Genomic DNA, 19,851 nt, shown 5'->3' with positions numbered 1-19,851 from the left:
AGTGAGGGGAATAAATCATTAATATACCGAAATTGGAGAGTCGGATAAGTTTTGATATAAATTGGTAAAATAAGAAATGGAAAAAAATGTATGGTATTATTATTTGAAGACGGATAAATATAAGGGAATGAGCAAAAGTAGTGGATCATATTTAAAATTGGGAAGAGACTAGTTTTTGTGCTGGAAATGAAAATATGGATTAAAACTACACATTTTATTCTTATAAAGATGTTTTTTCAACTGAAAGAAATCCTTATAAATAAGACATTTTTGAAACCTCATGTTTTGTTTTCATATTTCACTAATCCGGAGTACAATATTTTGAGAGATTTAAGACTGCACGTTTTATTTTAAAAATGATTTTCCAAGTGAGGGGAATAAATCATTAATATACCGAAATTGGAGAGTCGAATAAGTTTTGATATAAATTGGTAAAATAAGAAATTGAAAAAAATGTATGGTATTATTATTTGAAGACGGATAAATATAAGGGAATGAGCAAAAGTAGTGGATCATATTTAAAATTGGGAAGAGACTAGTTTTTGTGCTGGAAATGAAAATATGGATTAAAACTACACATTTTATTCTTATAAAGATGTTTTTTCAACTGAAAGAAATCCTTATAAATAAGACATTTTTGAAACCTCATGTTTTGTTTTCATATTACACTAATCCGGAGTACAATATTTTGAGAGATTTAAGACTGCACGGTTTATTTTAAAAATGATTTTCCAAGTGAGGGGAATAAATCATTAATATACCGAAATTGGAGAGTCAGATAAGTTTTGATATAAATTGGTAAAATAAGAAATGGAAAAAAATGTATGGTATTATTATTTGAAGACGGATAAATATAAGGGAATGAGCAAAAGTAGTGGATCATATTTAAAATTGGGAAGAGACTAGTTTTTGTGCTGGAAATGAAAATATGGATTAAAACTACACATTTTATTCTTATAAAGATGTTTTTTCAACTGAATGAAATCCTTATAAATAAGACATTTTTGAAACCTCATGTTTTGTTTTCATATTACACTAATCCGGAGTACAATATTTTGAGAGATTTAAGACTGCACGGTTTATTTTAAAAATGATTTTCCAAGTGAGGGGAATAAATCATTAATATACCGAAATTGGAGAGTCGGATAAGTTTTGATATAAATTGGTAAAATAAGAAATGGAAAAAAATGTATGGTATTATTATTTGAAGACGGATAAATATAAGGGAATGAGCAAAAGTAGTGGATCATATTTAAAATTGGGAAGAGACTAGTTTTTGTGCTGGAAATGAAAATATGGATTAAAACTACACATTTTATTCTTATAAAGATGTTTTTTCAACTGAAAGAAATCCTTATAAATAAGACATTTTTGAAACCTCATGTTTTGTTTTCATATTTACACTAATCCGGAGTACAATATTTTGAGAGATTTAAGACTGCACGGTTTATTTTAAAAATGATTTTCCAAGTGAGGGGAATAAATCATTAATATACCGAAATTGGAGAGTCGAATAAGTTTTGATATAAATTGGTAAAATAAGAAATGGAAAAAAATGTATGGTATTATTATTTGAAGACGGATAAATATAAGGGAATGAGCAAAAGTAGTGGATCATATTTAAAATTGGGAAGAGACTAGTTTTTGTGCTGGAAATGAAAATATGGATTAAAACTACACATTTTATTCTTATAAAGATGTTTTTTCAACTGAAAGAAATCCTTATAAATAAGACATTTTTGAAACCTCATGTTTTGTTTTCATATTTCACTAATCCGGAGTACAATATTTTGAGAGATTTAAGACTGCACGTTTTATTTTAAAAATGATTTTCCAAGTGAGGGGAATAAATCATTAATATACCGAAATTGGAGAGTCGAATAAGTTTTGATATAAATTGGTAAAATAAGAAATTGAAAAAAATGTATGGTATTATTATTTGAAGACGGATAAATATAAGGGAATGAGCAAAAGTAGTGGATCATATTTAAAATTGGGAAGAGACTAGTTTTTGTGCTGGAAATGAAAATATGGATTAAAACTACACATTTTATTCTTATAAAGATGTTTTTTCAACTGAAAGAAATCCTTATAAATAAGACATTTTTGAAACCTCATGTTTTGTTTTCATATTTCACTAATCCGGAGTACAATATTTTGAGAGATTTAAGACTGCACGTTTTATTTTAAAAATGATTTTCCAAGTGAGGGGAATAAATCATTAATATACCGAAATTGGAGAGTCGAATAAGTTTTGATATAAATTGGTAAAATAAGAAATTGAAAAAAATGTATGGTATTATTATTTGAAGACGGATAAATATAAGGGAATGAGCAAAAGTAGTGGATCATATTTAAAATTGGGAAGAGACTAGTTTTTGTGCTGGAAATGAAAATATGGATTAAAACTACACATTTTATTCTTATAAAGATGTTTTTTCAACTGAAAGAAATCCTTATAAATAAGACATTTTTGAAACCTCATGTTTTGTTTTCATATTTCACTAATCCGGAGTACAATATTTTGAGAGATTTAAGACTGCAAGTTTTATTTTAAAAATGATTTTCCAAGTGAGGGGAATAAATCATTAATATACCGAAATTGGAGAGTCGAATAAGTTTTGATATAAATTGGTAAAATAAGAAATTGAAAAAAATGTATGGTATTATTATTTGAAGACGGATAAATATAAGGGAATGAGCAAAAGTAGTGGATCATATTTAAAATTGGGAAGAGACTAGTTTTTGTGCTGGAAATGAAAATATGGATTAAAACTACACATTTTATTCTTATAAAGATGTTTTTTCAACTGAAAGAAATCCTTATAAATAAGACATTTTTGAAACCTCATGTTTTGTTTTCATATTTCACTAATCCGGAGTACAATATTTTGAGAGATTTAAGACTGCAAGTTTTATTTTAAAAATGATTTTCCAAGTGAGGGGAATAAATCATTAATATACCGAAATTGGAGAGTCGAATAAGTTTTGATATAAATTGGTAAAATAAGAAATTGAAAAAAATGTATGGTATTATTATTTGAAGACGGATAAATATAAGGGAATGAGCAAAAGTAGTGGATCATATTTAAAATTGGGAAGAGACTAGTTTTTGTGCTGGAAATGAAAATATGGATTAAAACTACACATTTTATTCTTATAAAGATGTTTTTTCAACTGAAAGAAATCCTTATAAATAAGACATTTTTGAAACCTCATGTTTTGTTTTCATATTTCACTAATCCGGAGTACAATATTTTGAGAGATTTAAGACTGCACGTTTTATTTTAAAAATGATTTTCCAAGTGAGGGGAATAAATCATTAATATACCGAAATTGGAGAGTCGAATAAGTTTTGATATAAATTGGTAAAATAAGAAATTGAAAAAAATGTATGGTATTATTATTTGAAGACGGATAAATATAAGGGAATGAGCAAAAGTAGTGGATCATATTTAAAATTGGGAAGAGACTAGTTTTTGTGCTGGAAATGAAAATATGGATTAAAACTACACATTTTATTCTTATAAAGATGTTTTTTCAACTGAAAGAAATCCTTATAAATAAGACATTTTTGAAACCTCATGTTTTGTTTTCATATTTCACTAATCCGGAGTACAATATTTTGAGAGATTTAAGACTGCAAGTTTTATTTTAAAAATGATTTTCCAAGTGAGGGGAATAAATCATTAATATACCGAAATTGGAGAGTCGAATAAGTTTTGATATAAATTGGTAAAATAAGAAATTGAAAAAAATGTATGGTATTATTATTTGAAGACGGATAAATATAAGGGAATGAGCAAAAGTAGTGGATCATATTTAAAATTGGGAAGAGACTAGTTTTTGTGCTGGAAATGAAAATATGGATTAAAACTACACATTTTATTCTTATAAAGATGTTTTTTCAACTGAAAGAAATCCTTATAAATAAGACATTTTTGAAACCTCATGTTTTGTTTTCATATTTCACTAATCCGGAGTACAATATTTTGAGAGATTTAAGACTGCAAGTTTTATTTTAAAAATGATTTTCCAAGTGAGGGGAATAAATCATTAATATACCGAAATTGGAGAGTCGAATAAGTTTTGATATAAATTGGTAAAATAAGAAATTGAAAAAAATGTATGGTATTATTATTTGAAGACGGATAAATATAAGGGAATGAGCAAAAGTAGTGGATCATATTTAAAATTGGGAAGAGACTAGTTTTTGTGCTGGAAATGAAAATATGGATTAAAACTACACATTTTATTCTTATAAAGATGTTTTTTCAACTGAAAGAAATCCTTATAAATAAGACATTTTTGAAACCTCATGTTTTGTTTTCATATTTCACTAATCCGGAGTACAATATTTTGAGAGATTTAAGACTGCAAGTTTTATTTTAAAAATGATTTTCCAAGTGAGGGGAATAAATCATTAATATACCGAAATTGGAGAGTCGAATAAGTTTTGATATAAATTGGTAAAATAAGAAATTGAAAAAAATGTATGGTATTATTATTTGAAGACGGATAAATATAAGGGAATGAGCAAAAGTAGTGGATCATATTTAAAATTGGGAAGAGACTAGTTTTTGTGCTGGAAATGAAAATATGGATTAAAACTACACATTTTATTCTTATAAAGATGTTTTTTCAACTGAAAGAAATCCTTATAAATAAGACATTTTTGAAACCTCATGTTTTGTTTTCATATTTCACTAATCCGGAGTACAATATTTTGAGAGATTTAAGACTGCAAGTTTTATTTTAAAAATGATTTTCCAAGTGAGGGGAATAAATCATTAATATACCGAAATTGGAGAGTCGAATAAGTTTTGATATAAATTGGTAAAATAAGAAATTGAAAAAAATGTATGGTATTATTATTTGAAGACGGATAAATATAAGGGAATGAGCAAAAGTAGTGGATCATATTTAAAATTGGGAAGAGACTAGTTTTTGTGCTGGAAATGAAAATATGGATTAAAACTACACATTTTATTCTTATAAAGATGTTTTTTCAACTGAAAGAAATCCTTATAAATAAGACATTTTTGAAACCTCATGTTTTGTTTTCATATTTCACTAATCCGGAGTACAATATTTTGAGAGATTTAAGACTGCAAGTTTTATTTTAAAAATGATTTTCCAAGTGAGGGGAATAAATCATTAATATACCGAAATTGGAGAGTCGAATAAGTTTTGATATAAATTGGTAAAATAAGAAATTGAAAAAAATGTATGGTATTATTATTTGAAGACGGATAAATATAAGGGAATGAGCAAAAGTAGTGGATCATATTTAAAATTGGGAAGAGACTAGTTTTTGTGCTGGAAATGAAAATATGGATTAAAACTACACATTTTATTCTTATAAAGATGTTTTTTCAACTGAAAGAAATCCTTATAAATAAGACATTTTTGAAACCTCATGTTTTGTTTTCATATTTCACTAATCCGGAGTACAATATTTTGAGAGATTTAAGACTGCAAGTTTTATTTTAAAAATGATTTTCCAAGTGAGGGGAATAAATCATTAATATACCGAAATTGGAGAGTCGAATAAGTTTTGATATAAATTGGTAAAATAAGAAATTGAAAAAAATGTATGGTATTATTATTTGAAGACGGATAAATATAAGGGAATGAGCAAAAGTAGTGGATCATATTTAAAATTGGGAAGAGACTAGTTTTTGTGCTGGAAATGAAAATATGGATTAAAACTACACATTTTATTCTTATAAAGATGTTTTTTCAACTGAAAGAAATCCTTATAAATAAGACATTTTTGAAACCTCATGTTTTGTTTTCATATTTCACTAATCCGGAGTACAATATTTTGAGAGATTTAAGACTGCAAGTTTTATTTTAAAAATGATTTTCCAAGTGAGGGGAATAAATCATTAATATACCGAAATTGGAGAGTCGAATAAGTTTTGATATAAATTGGTAAAATAAGAAATTGAAAAAAATGTATGGTATTATTATTTGAAGACGGATAAATATAAGGGAATGAGCAAAAGTAGTGGATCATATTTAAAATTGGGAAGAGACTAGTTTTTGTGCTGGAAATGAAAATATGGATTAAAACTACACATTTTATTCTTATAAAGATGTTTTTTCAACTGAAAGAAATCCTTATAAATAAGACATTTTTGAAACCTCATGTTTTGTTTTCATATTTCACTAATCCGGAGTACAATATTTTGAGAGATTTAAGACTGCAAGTTTTATTTTAAAAATGATTTTCCAAGTGAGGGGAATAAATCATTAATATACCGAAATTGGAGAGTCGAATAAGTTTTGATATAAATTGGTAAAATAAGAAATTGAAAAAAATGTATGGTATTATTATTTGAAGACGGATAAATATAAGGGAATGAGCAAAAGTAGTGGATCATATTTAAAATTGGGAAGAGACTAGTTTTTGTGCTGGAAATGAAAATATGGATTAAAACTACACATTTTATTCTTATAAAGATGTTTTTTCAACTGAAAGAAATCCTTATAAATAAGACATTTTTGAAACCTCATGTTTTGTTTTCATATTTCACTAATCCGGAGTACAATATTTTGAGAGATTTAAGACTGCAAGTTTTATTTTAAAAATGATTTTCCAAGTGAGGGGAATAAATCATTAATATACCGAAATTGGAGAGTCGAATAAGTTTTGATATAAATTGGTAAAATAAGAAATTGAAAAAAATGTATGGTATTATTATTTGAAGACGGATAAATATAAGGGAATGAGCAAAAGTAGTGGATCATATTTAAAATTGGGAAGAGACTAGTTTTTGTGCTGGAAATGAAAATATGGATTAAAACTACACATTTTATTCTTATAAAGATGTTTTTTCAACTGAAAGAAATCCTTATAAATAAGACATTTTTGAAACCTCATGTTTTGTTTTCATATTTCACTAATCCGGAGTACAATATTTTGAGAGATTTAAGACTGCAAGTTTTATTTTAAAAATGATTTTCCAAGTGAGGGGAATAAATCATTAATATACCGAAATTGGAGAGTCGAATAAGTTTTGATATAAATTGGTAAAATAAGAAATTGAAAAAAATGTATGGTATTATTATTTGAAGACGGATAAATATAAGGGAATGAGCAAAAGTAGTGGATCATATTTAAAATTGGGAAGAGACTAGTTTTTGTGCTGGAAATGAAAATATGGATTAAAACTACACATTTTATTCTTATAAAGATGTTTTTTCAACTGAAAGAAATCCTTATAAATAAGACATTTTTGAAACCTCATGTTTTGTTTTCATATTTCACTAATCCGGAGTACAATATTTTGAGAGATTTAAGACTGCAAGTTTTATTTTAAAAATGATTTTCCAAGTGAGGGGAATAAATCATTAATATACCGAAATTGGAGAGTCGAATAAGTTTTGATATAAATTGGTAAAATAAGAAATTGAAAAAAATGTATGGTATTATTATTTGAAGACGGATAAATATAAGGGAATGAGCAAAAGTAGTGGATCATATTTAAAATTGGGAAGAGACTAGTTTTTGTGCTGGAAATGAAAATATGGATTAAAACTACACATTTTATTCTTATAAAGATGTTTTTTCAACTGAAAGAAATCCTTATAAATAAGACATTTTTGAAACCTCATGTTTTGTTTTCATATTTCACTAATCCGGAGTACAATATTTTGAGAGATTTAAGACTGCAAGTTTTATTTTAAAAATGATTTTCCAAGTGAGGGGAATAAATCATTAATATACCGAAATTGGAGAGTCGAATAAGTTTTGATATAAATTGGTAAAATAAGAAATTGAAAAAAATGTATGGTATTATTATTTGAAGACGGATAAATATAAGGGAATGAGCAAAAGTAGTGGATCATATTTAAAATTGGGAAGAGACTAGTTTTTGTGCTGGAAATGAAAATATGGATTAAAACTACACATTTTATTCTTATAAAGATGTTTTTTCAACTGAAAGAAATCCTTATAAATAAGACATTTTTGAAACCTCATGTTTTGTTTTCATATTTCACTAATCCGGAGTACAATATTTTGAGAGATTTAAGACTGCAAGTTTTATTTTAAAAATGATTTTCCAAGTGAGGGGAATAAATCATTAATATACCGAAATTGGAGAGTCGAATAAGTTTTGATATAAATTGGTAAAATAAGAAATTGAAAAAAATGTATGGTATTATTATTTGAAGACGGATAAATATAAGGGAATGAGCAAAAGTAGTGGATCATATTTAAAATTGGGAAGAGACTAGTTTTTGTGCTGGAAATGAAAATATGGATTAAAACTACACATTTTATTCTTATAAAGATGTTTTTTCAACTGAAAGAAATCCTTATAAATAAGACATTTTTGAAACCTCATGTTTTGTTTTCATATTTCACTAATCCGGAGTACAATATTTTGAGAGATTTAAGACTGCAAGTTTTATTTTAAAAATGATTTTCCAAGTGAGGGGAATAAATCATTAATATACCGAAATTGGAGAGTCGAATAAGTTTTGATATAAATTGGTAAAATAAGAAATTGAAAAAAATGTATGGTATTATTATTTGAAGACGGATAAATATAAGGGAATGAGCAAAAGTAGTGGATCATATTTAAAATTGGGAAGAGACTAGTTTTTGTGCTGGAAATGAAAATATGGATTAAAACTACACATTTTATTCTTATAAAGATGTTTTTTCAACTGAAAGAAATCCTTATAAATAAGACATTTTTGAAACCTCATGTTTTGTTTTCATATTTCACTAATCCGGAGTACAATATTTTGAGAGATTTAAGACTGCAAGTTTTATTTTAAAAATGATTTTCCAAGTGAGGGGAATAAATCATTAATATACCGAAATTGGAGAGTCGAATAAGTTTTGATATAAATTGGTAAAATAAGAAATTGAAAAAAATGTATGGTATTATTATTTGAAGACGGATAAATATAAGGGAATGAGCAAAAGTAGTGGATCATATTTAAAATTGGGAAGAGACTAGTTTTTGTGCTGGAAATGAAAATATGGATTAAAACTACACATTTTATTCTTATAAAGATGTTTTTTCAACTGAAAGAAATCCTTATAAATAAGACATTTTTGAAACCTCATGTTTTGTTTTCATATTTCACTAATCCGGAGTACAATATTTTGAGAGATTTAAGACTGCAAGTTTTATTTTAAAAATGATTTTCCAAGTGAGGGGAATAAATCATTAATATACCGAAATTGGAGAGTCGAATAAGTTTTGATATAAATTGGTAAAATAAGAAATTGAAAAAAATGTATGGTATTATTATTTGAAGACGGATAAATATAAGGGAATGAGCAAAAGTAGTGGATCATATTTAAAATTGGGAAGAGACTAGTTTTTGTGCTGGAAATGAAAATATGGATTAAAACTACACATTTTATTCTTATAAAGATGTTTTTTCAACTGAAAGAAATCCTTATAAATAAGACATTTTTGAAACCTCATGTTTTGTTTTCATATTTCACTAATCCGGAGTACAATATTTTGAGAGATTTAAGACTGCAAGTTTTATTTTAAAAATGATTTTCCAAGTGAGGGGAATAAATCATTAATATACCGAAATTGGAGAGTCGAATAAGTTTTGATATAAATTGGTAAAATAAGAAATTGAAAAAAATGTATGGTATTATTATTTGAAGACGGATAAATATAAGGGAATGAGCAAAAGTAGTGGATCATATTTAAAATTGGGAAGAGACTAGTTTTTGTGCTGGAAATGAAAATATGGATTAAAACTACACATTTTATTCTTATAAAGATGTTTTTTCAACTGAAAGAAATCCTTATAAATAAGACATTTTTGAAACCTCATGTTTTGTTTTCATATTTCACTAATCCGGAGTACAATATTTTGAGAGATTTAAGACTGCAAGTTTTATTTTAAAAATGATTTTCCAAGTGAGGGGAATAAATCATTAATATACCGAAATTGGAGAGTCGAATAAGTTTTGATATAAATTGGTAAAATAAGAAATTGAAAAAAATGTATGGTATTATTATTTGAAGACGGATAAATATAAGGGAATGAGCAAAAGTAGTGGATCATATTTAAAATTGGGAAGAGACTAGTTTTTGTGCTGGAAATGAAAATATGGATTAAAACTACACATTTTATTCTTATAAAGATGTTTTTTCAACTGAAAGAAATCCTTATAAATAAGACATTTTTGAAACCTCATGTTTTGTTTTCATATTTCACTAATCCGGAGTACAATATTTTGAGAGATTTAAGACTGCAAGTTTTATTTTAAAAATGATTTTCCAAGTGAGGGGAATAAATCATTAATATACCGAAATTGGAGAGTCGAATAAGTTTTGATATAAATTGGTAAAATAAGAAATTGAAAAAAATGTATGGTATTATTATTTGAAGACGGATAAATATAAGGGAATGAGCAAAAGTAGTGGATCATATTTAAAATTGGGAAGAGACTAGTTTTTGTGCTGGAAATGAAAATATGGATTAAAACTACACATTTTATTCTTATAAAGATGTTTTTTCAACTGAAAGAAATCCTTATAAATAAGACATTTTTGAAACCTCATGTTTTGTTTTCATATTTCACTAATCCGGAGTACAATATTTTGAGAGATTTAAGACTGCAAGTTTTATTTTAAAAATGATTTTCCAAGTGAGGGGAATAAATCATTAATATACCGAAATTGGAGAGTCGAATAAGTTTTGATATAAATTGGTAAAATAAGAAATTGAAAAAAATGTATGGTATTATTATTTGAAGACGGATAAATATAAGGGAATGAGCAAAAGTAGTGGATCATATTTAAAATTGGGAAGAGACTAGTTTTTGTGCTGGAAATGAAAATATGGATTAAAACTACACATTTTATTCTTATAAAGATGTTTTTTCAACTGAAAGAAATCCTTATAAATAAGTACATTTTTGAAACCTCATGTTTTGTTTTCATATTTCACTAATCCGGAGTACAATATTTTGAGAGATTTAAGACTGCAAGTTTTATTTTAAAAATGATTTTCCAAGTGAGGGGAATAAATCATTAATATACCGAAATTGGAGAGTCGAATAAGTTTTGATATAAATTGGTAAAATAAGAAATTGAAAAAAATGTATGGTATTATTATTTGAAGACGGATAAATATAAGGGAATGAGCAAAAGTAGTGGATCATATTTAAAATTGGGAAGAGACTAGTTTTTGTGCTGGAAATGAAAATACGGATTAAAACTACACATTTTATTCTTATAAAGATGTTTTTTCAACTGAAAGAAATCCTTATAAATAAGACATTTTTGAAACCTCATGTTTTGTTTTCATATTTCACTAATCCGGAACAATATTTTGAGAGATTTAAGACTGCAAGTTTTATTTTAAAAATGATTTTCCAAGTGAGGGGAATAAATCATTAATATACCGAAATTGGAGAGTCGAATAAGTTTTGATATAAATTGGTAAAATAAGAAATTGAAAAAAATGTATGGTATTATTATTTGAAGACGGATAAATATAAGGGAATGAGCAAAAGTAGTGGATCATATTTAAAATTGGGAAGAGACTAGTTTTTGTGCTGGAAATGAAAATATGGATTAAAACTACACATTTTATTCTTATAAAGATGTTTTTTCAACTGAAAGAAATCCTTATAAATAAGACATTTTTGAAACCTCATGTTTTGTTTTCATATTTCACTAATCCGGAGTACAATATTTTGAGAGATTTAAGACTGCAAGTTTTATTTTAAAAATGATTTTCCAAGTGAGGGGAATAAATCATTAATATACCGAAATTGGAGAGTCGAATAAGTTTTGATATAAATTGGTAAAATAAGAAATTGAAAAAGATGTATGGTATTATTATTTGAAGACGGATAAATATAAGGGAATGAGCAAAAGTAGTGGATCATATTTAAAATTGGGAAGAGACTAGTTTTTGTGCTGGAAATGAAAATCCGGATTAAAACTACACATTTTATTCTTATAAAGATGTTTTTTCAACTGAAAGAAATCCTTATAAATAAGACATTTTTGAAACCTCATGTTTTGTTTTCATATTTCACTAATCCGGAGTACAATATTTTGAGAGATTTAAGACTGCAAGTTTTATTTTAAAAATGATTTTCCAAGTGAGGGGAATAAATCATTAATATACCGAAATTGGAGAGTCGAATAAGTTTTGATATAAATTGGTAAAATAAGAAATTGAAAAAAATGTATGGTATTATTATTTGAAGACGGATAAATATAAGGGAATGAGCAAAAGTAGTGGATCATATTTAAAATTGGGAAGAGACTAGTTTTTGTGCTGGAAATGAAAATATGGATTAAAACTACACATTTTATTCTTATAAAGATGTTTTTTCAACTGAAAGAAATCCTTATAAATAAGACATTTTTGAAACCTCATGTTTTGTTTTCATATTTCACTAATCCGGAGTACAATATTTTGAGAGATTTAAGACTGCAAGTTTTATTTTAAAAATGATTTTCCAAGTGAGGGGAATAAATCATTAATATACCGAAATTGGAGAGTCGAATAAGTTTTGATATAAATTGGTAAAATAAGAAATTGAAAAAAATGTATGGTATTATTATTTGAAGACGGATAAATATAAGGGAATGAGCAAAAGTAGTGGATCATATTTAAAATTGGGAAGAGACTAGTTTTTGTGCTGGAAATGAAAATATGGATTAAAACTACACATTTTATTCTTATAAAGATGTTTTTTCAACTGAATGAAATCCTTATAAATAAGACATTTTTGAAACCTCATGTTTTCTTTTCATATTACACTAATCCGGAGTACAATATTTTGAGAGATTTAAGACTGCACGGTTTATTTTAAAAATGATTTTCCAAGTGAGGGGAATAAATCATTAATATACCGAAATTGGAGAGTCGGATAAGTTTTGATATAAATTGGTAAAATAAGAAATGGAAAAAAATGTATGGTATTATTATTTGAAGACGGATAAATATAAGGGAATGAGCAAAAGTAGTGGATCATATTTAAAATTGGGAAGAGACTAGTTTTTGTGCTGGAAATGAAAATATGGATTAAAACTACACATTTTATTCTTATAAAGATGTTTTTTCAACTGAAAGAAATCCTTATAAATAAGACATTTTTGAAACCTCATGTTTTGTTTTCATATTTCACTAATCCGGAGTACAATATTTTGAGAGATTTAAGACTGCAAGTTTTATTTTAAAAATGATTTTCCAAGTGAGGGGAATAAATCATTAATATACCGAAATTGGAGAGTCGAATAAGTTTTGATATAAATTGGTAAAATAAGAAATTGAAAAAAATGTATGGTATTATTATTTGAAGACGGATAAATATAAGGGAATGAGCAAAAGTAGTGGATCATATTTAAAATTGGGAAGAGACTAGTTTTTGTGCTGGAAATGAAAATATGGATTAAAACTACACATTTTATTCTTATAAAGATGTTTTTTCAACTGAAAGAAATCCTTATAAATAAGACATTTTTGAAACCTCATGTTTTGTTTTCATATTACACTAATCCGGAGTACAATATTTTGAGAGATTTAAGACTGCACGGTTTATTTTAAAAATGATTTTCCAAGTGAGGGGAATAAATCATTAATATACCGAAATTGGAGAGTCGAATAAGTTTTGATATAAATTGGTAAAATAAGAAATTGAAAAAAATGTATGGTATTATTATTTGAAGACGGATAAATATAAGGGAATGAGCAAAAGTAGTGGATCATATTTAAAATTGGGAAGAGACTAGTTTTTGTGCTGGAAATGAAAATATGGATTAAAACTACACATTTTATTCTTATAAAGATGTTTTTTCAACTGAAAGAAATCCTTATAAATAAGACATTGTTGAAACCTCATGTTTTGTTTTCATATTTCACTAATCCGGAGTACAATATTTTGAGAGATTTAAGACTGCAAGTTTTATTTTAAAAATGATTTTCCAAGTGAGGGGAATAAATCATTAATATACCGAAATTGGAGAGTCGAATAAGTTTTGATATAAATTGGTAAAATAAGAAATTGAAAAAAATGTATGGTATTATTATTTGAAGACGGATAAATATAAGGGAATGAGCAAAAGTAGTGGATCATATTTAAAATTGGGAAGAGACTAGTTTTTGTGCTGGAAATGAAAATACGGATTAAAACTACACATTTTATTCTTATAAAGATGTTTTTTCAACTGAAAGAAATCCTTATAAATAAGACATTTTTGAAACCTCATGTTTTGTTTTCATATTTCACTAATCCGGAGTACAATATTTTGAGAGATTTAAGACTGCAAGTTTTATTTTAAAAATGATTTTCCAAGTGAGGGGAATAAATCATTAATATACCGAAATTGGAGAGTCGAATAAGTTTTGATATAAATTGGTAAAATAAGAAATTGAAAAAAATGTATGGTATTATTATTTGAAGACGGATAAATATAAGGGAATGAGCAAAAGTAGTGGATCATATTTAAAATTGGGAAGAGACTAGTTTTTGTGCTGGAAATGAAAATATGGATTAAAACTACACATTTTATTCTTATAAAGATGTTTTTTCAACTGAAAGAAATCCTTATAAATAAGACATTTTTGAAACCTCATGTTTTGTTTTCATATTTCACTAATCCGGAGTACAATATTTTGAGAGATTTAAGACTGCAAGTTTTATTTTAAAAATGATTTTCCAAGTGAGGGGAATAAATCATTAATATACCGAAATTGGAGAGTCGAATAAGTTTTGATATAAATTGGTAAAATAAGAAATTGAAAAAGATGTATGGTATTATTATTTGAAGACGGATAAATATAAGGGAATGAGCAAAAGTAGTGGATAATATTTAAAATTGGGAAGAGACTAGTTTTTGTGCTAGAAATGAAAATCCGGATTAAAACTACACATTTTATTCTTATAAAGATGTTTTTTCAACTGAAAGAAATCCTTATAAATAAGACATTTTTGAAACCTCATGTTTTGTTTTCATATTTCACTAATCCGGAGTACAATATTTTGAGAGATTTAAGACTGCAAGTTTTATTTTAAAAATGATTTTCCAAGTGAGGGGAATAAATCATTAATATACCGAAATTGGAGAGTCGAATAAGTTTTGATATAAATTGGTAAAATAAGAAATTGAAAAAAATGTATGGTATTATTATTTGAAGACGGATAAATATAAGGGAATGAGCAAAAGTAGTGGATCATATTTAAAATTGGGAAGAGACTAGTTTTTGTGCTGGAAATGAAAATACGGATTAAAACTACACATTTTATTCTTATAAAGATGTTTTTTCAACTGAAAGAAATCCTTATAAATAAGACATTTTTGAAACCTCATGTTTTGTTTTCATATTTCACTAATCCGGAGTACAATATTTTGAGAGATTTAAGACTGCAAGTTTTATTTTAAAAATGATTTTCCAAGTGAGGGGAATAAATCATTAATATACCGAAATTGGAGAGTCGAATAAGTTTTGATATAAATTGGTAAAATAAGAAATTGAAAAAAATGTATGGTATTATTATTTGAAGACGGATAAATATAAGGGAATGAGCAAAAGTAGTGGATCATATTTAAAATTGGGAAGAGACTAGTTTTTGTGCTGGAAATGAAAATACGGATTAAAACTACACATTTTATTCTTATAAAGATGTTTTTTCAACTGAAAGAAATCCTTATAAATAAGACATTTTTGAAACCTCATGTTTTGTTTTCATATTTCACTAATCCGGAGTACAATATTTTGAGAGATTTAAGACTGCAAGTTTATTTTAAAAATGATTTTCCAAGTGAGGGGAATAAATCATTAATATACCGAAATTGGAGAGTCGAATAAGTTTTGATATAAATTGGTAAAATAAGAAATTGAAAAAAATGTATGGTATTATTATTTGAAGACGGATAAATATAAGGGAATGAGCAAAAGTAGTGGATCATATTTAAAATTGGGAAGAGACTAGTTTTTGTGCTGGAAATGAAAATATGGATTAAAACTACACATTTTATTCTTATAAAGATGTTTTTTCAACTGAAAGAAATCCTTATAAATAAGACATTTTTGAAACCTCATGTTTTGTTTTCATATTTCACTAATCCGGAGTACAATATTTTGAGAGATTTAAGACTGCAAGTTTTATTTTAAAAATGATTTTCCAAGTGAGGGGAATAAATCATTAATATACCGAAATTGGAGAGTCGAATAAGTTTTGATATAAATTGGTAAAATAAGAAATTGAAAAAAATGTATGGTATTATTATTTGAAGACGGATAAATATAAGGGAATGAGCAAAAGTAGTGGATCATATTTAAAATTGGGAAGAGACTAGTTTTTGTGCTGGAAATGAAAATATGGATTAAAATTACACATTTTATTCTTATAAAGATGTTTTTTCAACTGAAAGAAATCCTTATAAATAAGACATTTTTGAAACCTCATGTTTTGTTTTCATATTTCACTAATCCGGAGTACAATATTTTGAGAGATTTAAGACTGCAAGTTTTATTTTAAAAATGATTTTCCAAGTGAGGGGAATAAATCATTAATATACCGAAATTGGAGAGTCGAATAAGTTTTGATATAAATTGGTAAAATAAGAAATTGAAAAAAATGTATGGTATTATTATTTGAAGACGGATAAATATAAGGGAATGAGCATAAGTAGTGGATCATATTTAAAATTGGGAAGAGACTAGTTTTTGTGCTGGAAATGAAAATATGGATTAAAACTACACATTTTATTCTTATAAAGATGTTTTTTCAACTGAAAGAAATCCTTATAAATAAGACATTTTTGAAACCTCATGTTTTGTTTTCATATTTCACTAATCCGGAGTACAATATTTTGAGAGATTTAAGACTGCAAGTTTTATTTTAAAAATGATTTTCCAAGTGAGGGGAATAAATCATTAATATACCGAAATTGGAGAGTCGAATAAGTTTTGATATAAATTGGTAAAATAAGAAATTGAAAAAAATGTATGGTATTATTATTTGAAGACGGATAAATATAAGGGAATGAGCAAAAGTAGTGGATCATATTTAAAATTGGGAAGAGATTAGTTTTTGTGCTGGAAATGAAAATATGGATTAAAACTACACATTTTATTCTTATAAAGATGTTTTTTCAACTGAAAGAAATCCTTATAAATAAGACATTTTTGAAACCTCATGTTTTGTTTTCATATTTCACTAATCCGGAGTACAATATTTTGAGAGATTTAAGACTGCAAGTTTTATTTTAAAAATGATTTTCCAAGTGAGGGGAATAAATCATTAATATACCGAAATTGGAGAGTCGAATAAGTTTTGATATAAATTGGTAAAATAAGAAATTGAAAAAAATGTATGGTATTATTATTTGAAGACGGATAAATATAAGGGAATGAGCAAAAGTAGTGGATCATATTTAAAATTGGGAAGAGACTAGTTTTTGTGCTGGAAATGAAAATATGGATTAAAACTACACATTTTATTCTTATAAAGATGTTTTTTCAACTGAAAGAAATCCTTATAAATAAGACATTTTTGAAACCTCATGTTTTGTTTTCATATTTCACTAATCCGGAGTACAATATTTTGAGAGATTTAAGATTATTTTAAAAATGATTTTCCAAGTGAGGGGAATAAATCATTAATATACCAAAATTGGAGAGTCGAGAATTAACGATGGAGGTAGTCGATTTCACCATAAAATAGACAGGTGAAAATTTTCAAAGCAGTCAATTTATGGATTTGGATTAATGCCACGGAGCCGTTTAATCTAATCGATCTTATCCAGTCGTCACGTGTCATCGCCATCACAATTCCCACAGATCTGATCCAACGGCCCACATTCCATCAAATCCCAAAAGGTGCTCGATCTTTAACGCCCACTCCGTCCATAAATATCTTCACTGAGACCAACACCTCTGCTAACCTTCTCTTAAGCATGGGATTACTCGATCACCTCTGGGACGATACCGTCGCCGGCCCCCCACCCGACACCGGCCTCGGAAAACTCAGGAAACACGCCACTTTTAGCTTCCGATCGAATCCCGGCAAGGGTACGTCGGAAGTGCTGAAAACAGATCTAGCCTAATCTATTGCATTAAACTGTGTGTTTATCTTTGATATTATTAATCGGATTTCGGTGTAAACGGATGCAATTTGAGAATTTATGATCGTCGTAATGTAAAATTGATGAAGTGTAATTGCAGAATCGGAACAAGTGATGGACAATCGAAGATCGTTTGGAGAAGATGAAGTGAGAGTGACTAGAAGCATAATGATCGTAAAGCCGCCGCAAGGGAGTCAGAAGGACTCGCCGCCGGTTTCCCCCGCCGGCTCCACTCCACCGGCGTCACCTTTCGCCGGTAAGGTTTGGAAATCCAAATCGAAGCTCATTTAATCGGTTTTTAGATACTTATCAATTTATTGAATAAGCTAAGTCTTTGCCTGTATAATGTGTTAGGTAAATGGTGGGGCATATTAGATAATGAGATTGTATGATTTGGATAATAGATAGAGTACAAGATATTTATTATTTCTAGCTAGTGATCTAAAGAAAAAACTATATTTATGGAAAAGGTCACTTTCTTTAAGGTAGCTGGTTACACTTTATATGTGAAACATGCTATCTTTTAGAGGTTTGTAACCAAGATTAATATTTGCTTTATTAGTTAGGGTTTTGTTTAGGGTATAGCGGCAATGTTATACTATTTTAATGAGAAATTGGTAAAATAAAAGAGAAAGAAGAAAAAATGGGCAGAGTATAAGAAGGATTTTTTTCATTTTTAAGAATGAGACTATTTTTTTAGGACATTTTAAAATGATAAAATGTGACTATTTTTTATGAAGAGATTATAATAAAATTAGAGTAGGTATGTAGGTAATTAGTTGTGGATATTGATGCATATATTACTCTATGTAATTAGGCGGAGGAGGAGGAAAGGAAGCATTCCGTTTCCGGCGGAGGTCGGCGTCGTTTGCTTACGAGAAGGCAAGAGTTGGCGGAGGAGCCGGTGGCTCTCCTCCTGCTTACGACGTGTGATATTTACTGAGGCGGCGACGGGAAAGGAGAGAGTGTTTTGTAATTAGCTATGTACATGTATATATGCGTGCTATGTATATGTATGTCGAGCCTTTTTCTCGTTTCTCTTTGCTAGATTCCGCGAGATATCACGTGAGGCTATCATATTATTCACATGATAATAAAATTAGGGCTGACAATTTTCGACACGACACGATAATCTGACACGAATTCGCACGAAATTATTGGGTTGGGGTCAAGTCTTATTGGATCCGTATCTTTATCGGGTTGACCCATTAAGAACCTGATAATTTCGGGTTGGGTTCGGGTCGGATGCGGGTCGGATACGGGTAATCCATTAAGAAATAATATTATTATTTTTATTATTATTTAAAAATATATATATATTACTTTATTTTTTTAATTTCTTATAAATTAGGTTTAAATAGTATAAAACGAATTTTAATTGTGTAAATTAGGTTAAAAATTAAGGTTTAATCGTGTAATATTAGGTTTTAATCGTGTAATATCAGGTTCGGGTTGTTATCGTGTCGTGTCAATCCATATTATATCGTGTCGATAACGGGTTCGTGTCGGGTGCGGGTCGTGTTCGGATTTGAAGGTAGCAGGTCGGGTTCGTGTTCGGATTTATAGTTTCCTTAACATGTCGGGTTCAGGTTAGACCTTATTGGGTTGGGTCATTATCAGGTTGATCCGATAATGACCCAATCCGCACGATTTGCCATTCTATTATTCAATTTAAATAAAAATATTTCCACAAAATTAAAATATATTAAAAATACCTGAAATAATATTACAAATTATAAAAAAAATTAAAATTACATAATTA

At 27.6% G+C, this 19,851-nt stretch overlaps 1 protein-coding gene across 2 annotated transcripts; it reads left to right on the top strand.

Annotated features, from left to right (window-relative positions):
• Positions 1–17,875: 17,875 nt before the first annotated feature.
• Positions 17,876–19,136, top strand: LOC121793491 (dormancy-associated protein homolog 3-like). 2 transcript variants are annotated; one of them, XM_042191501.1, is made up of 3 exons: positions 17,876–18,036; positions 18,190–18,345; positions 18,907–19,136. In XM_042191501.1, exons 1-3 carry the CDS (start codon positions 17,922–17,924, stop codon positions 19,020–19,022), a joined length of 387 nt encoding a protein of 128 aa, XP_042047435.1. In that variant the 5' UTR covers positions 17,876–17,921; the 3' UTR covers positions 19,023–19,136. The 2 variants fall into 2 exon arrangements, with proteins under 2 accessions (XP_042047435.1, XP_042047434.1); XM_042191500.1 differs by having other exon boundaries at positions 18,190–18,350.
• The last annotated feature ends 715 nt before the right edge of the window (positions 19,137–19,851 follow it).

This window comes from Salvia splendens, chromosome 3, assembly GCF_004379255.2.
Source record: "Salvia splendens isolate huo1 chromosome 3, SspV2, whole genome shotgun sequence".
In the NCBI taxonomy this organism is placed as follows: Eukaryota; Viridiplantae; Streptophyta; class Magnoliopsida; order Lamiales; family Lamiaceae; genus Salvia; species Salvia splendens.
Note: the sequence above shows the minus strand (reverse complement) of the source record. Positions and strands in the feature narration are given on the sequence as shown.

Coding starts and splice junctions, on each gene's coding strand:
- LOC121793491 (XM_042191500.1), top strand. CDS start 17,922: ATGGGATTACTCGATCACCTCTGGGACGATACCGTCGCCGGCCCCCCA. Junction 18,037..18,189: donor CCGATCGAATCCCGGCAAGG/GTACGTCGGAAG, acceptor GTGTAATTGCAG/AATCGGAACAAGTGATGGAC. Junction 18,351..18,906: donor CGTCACCTTTCGCCGGTAAG/GTTTGGAAATCC, acceptor CTATGTAATTAG/GCGGAGGAGGAGGAAAGGAA.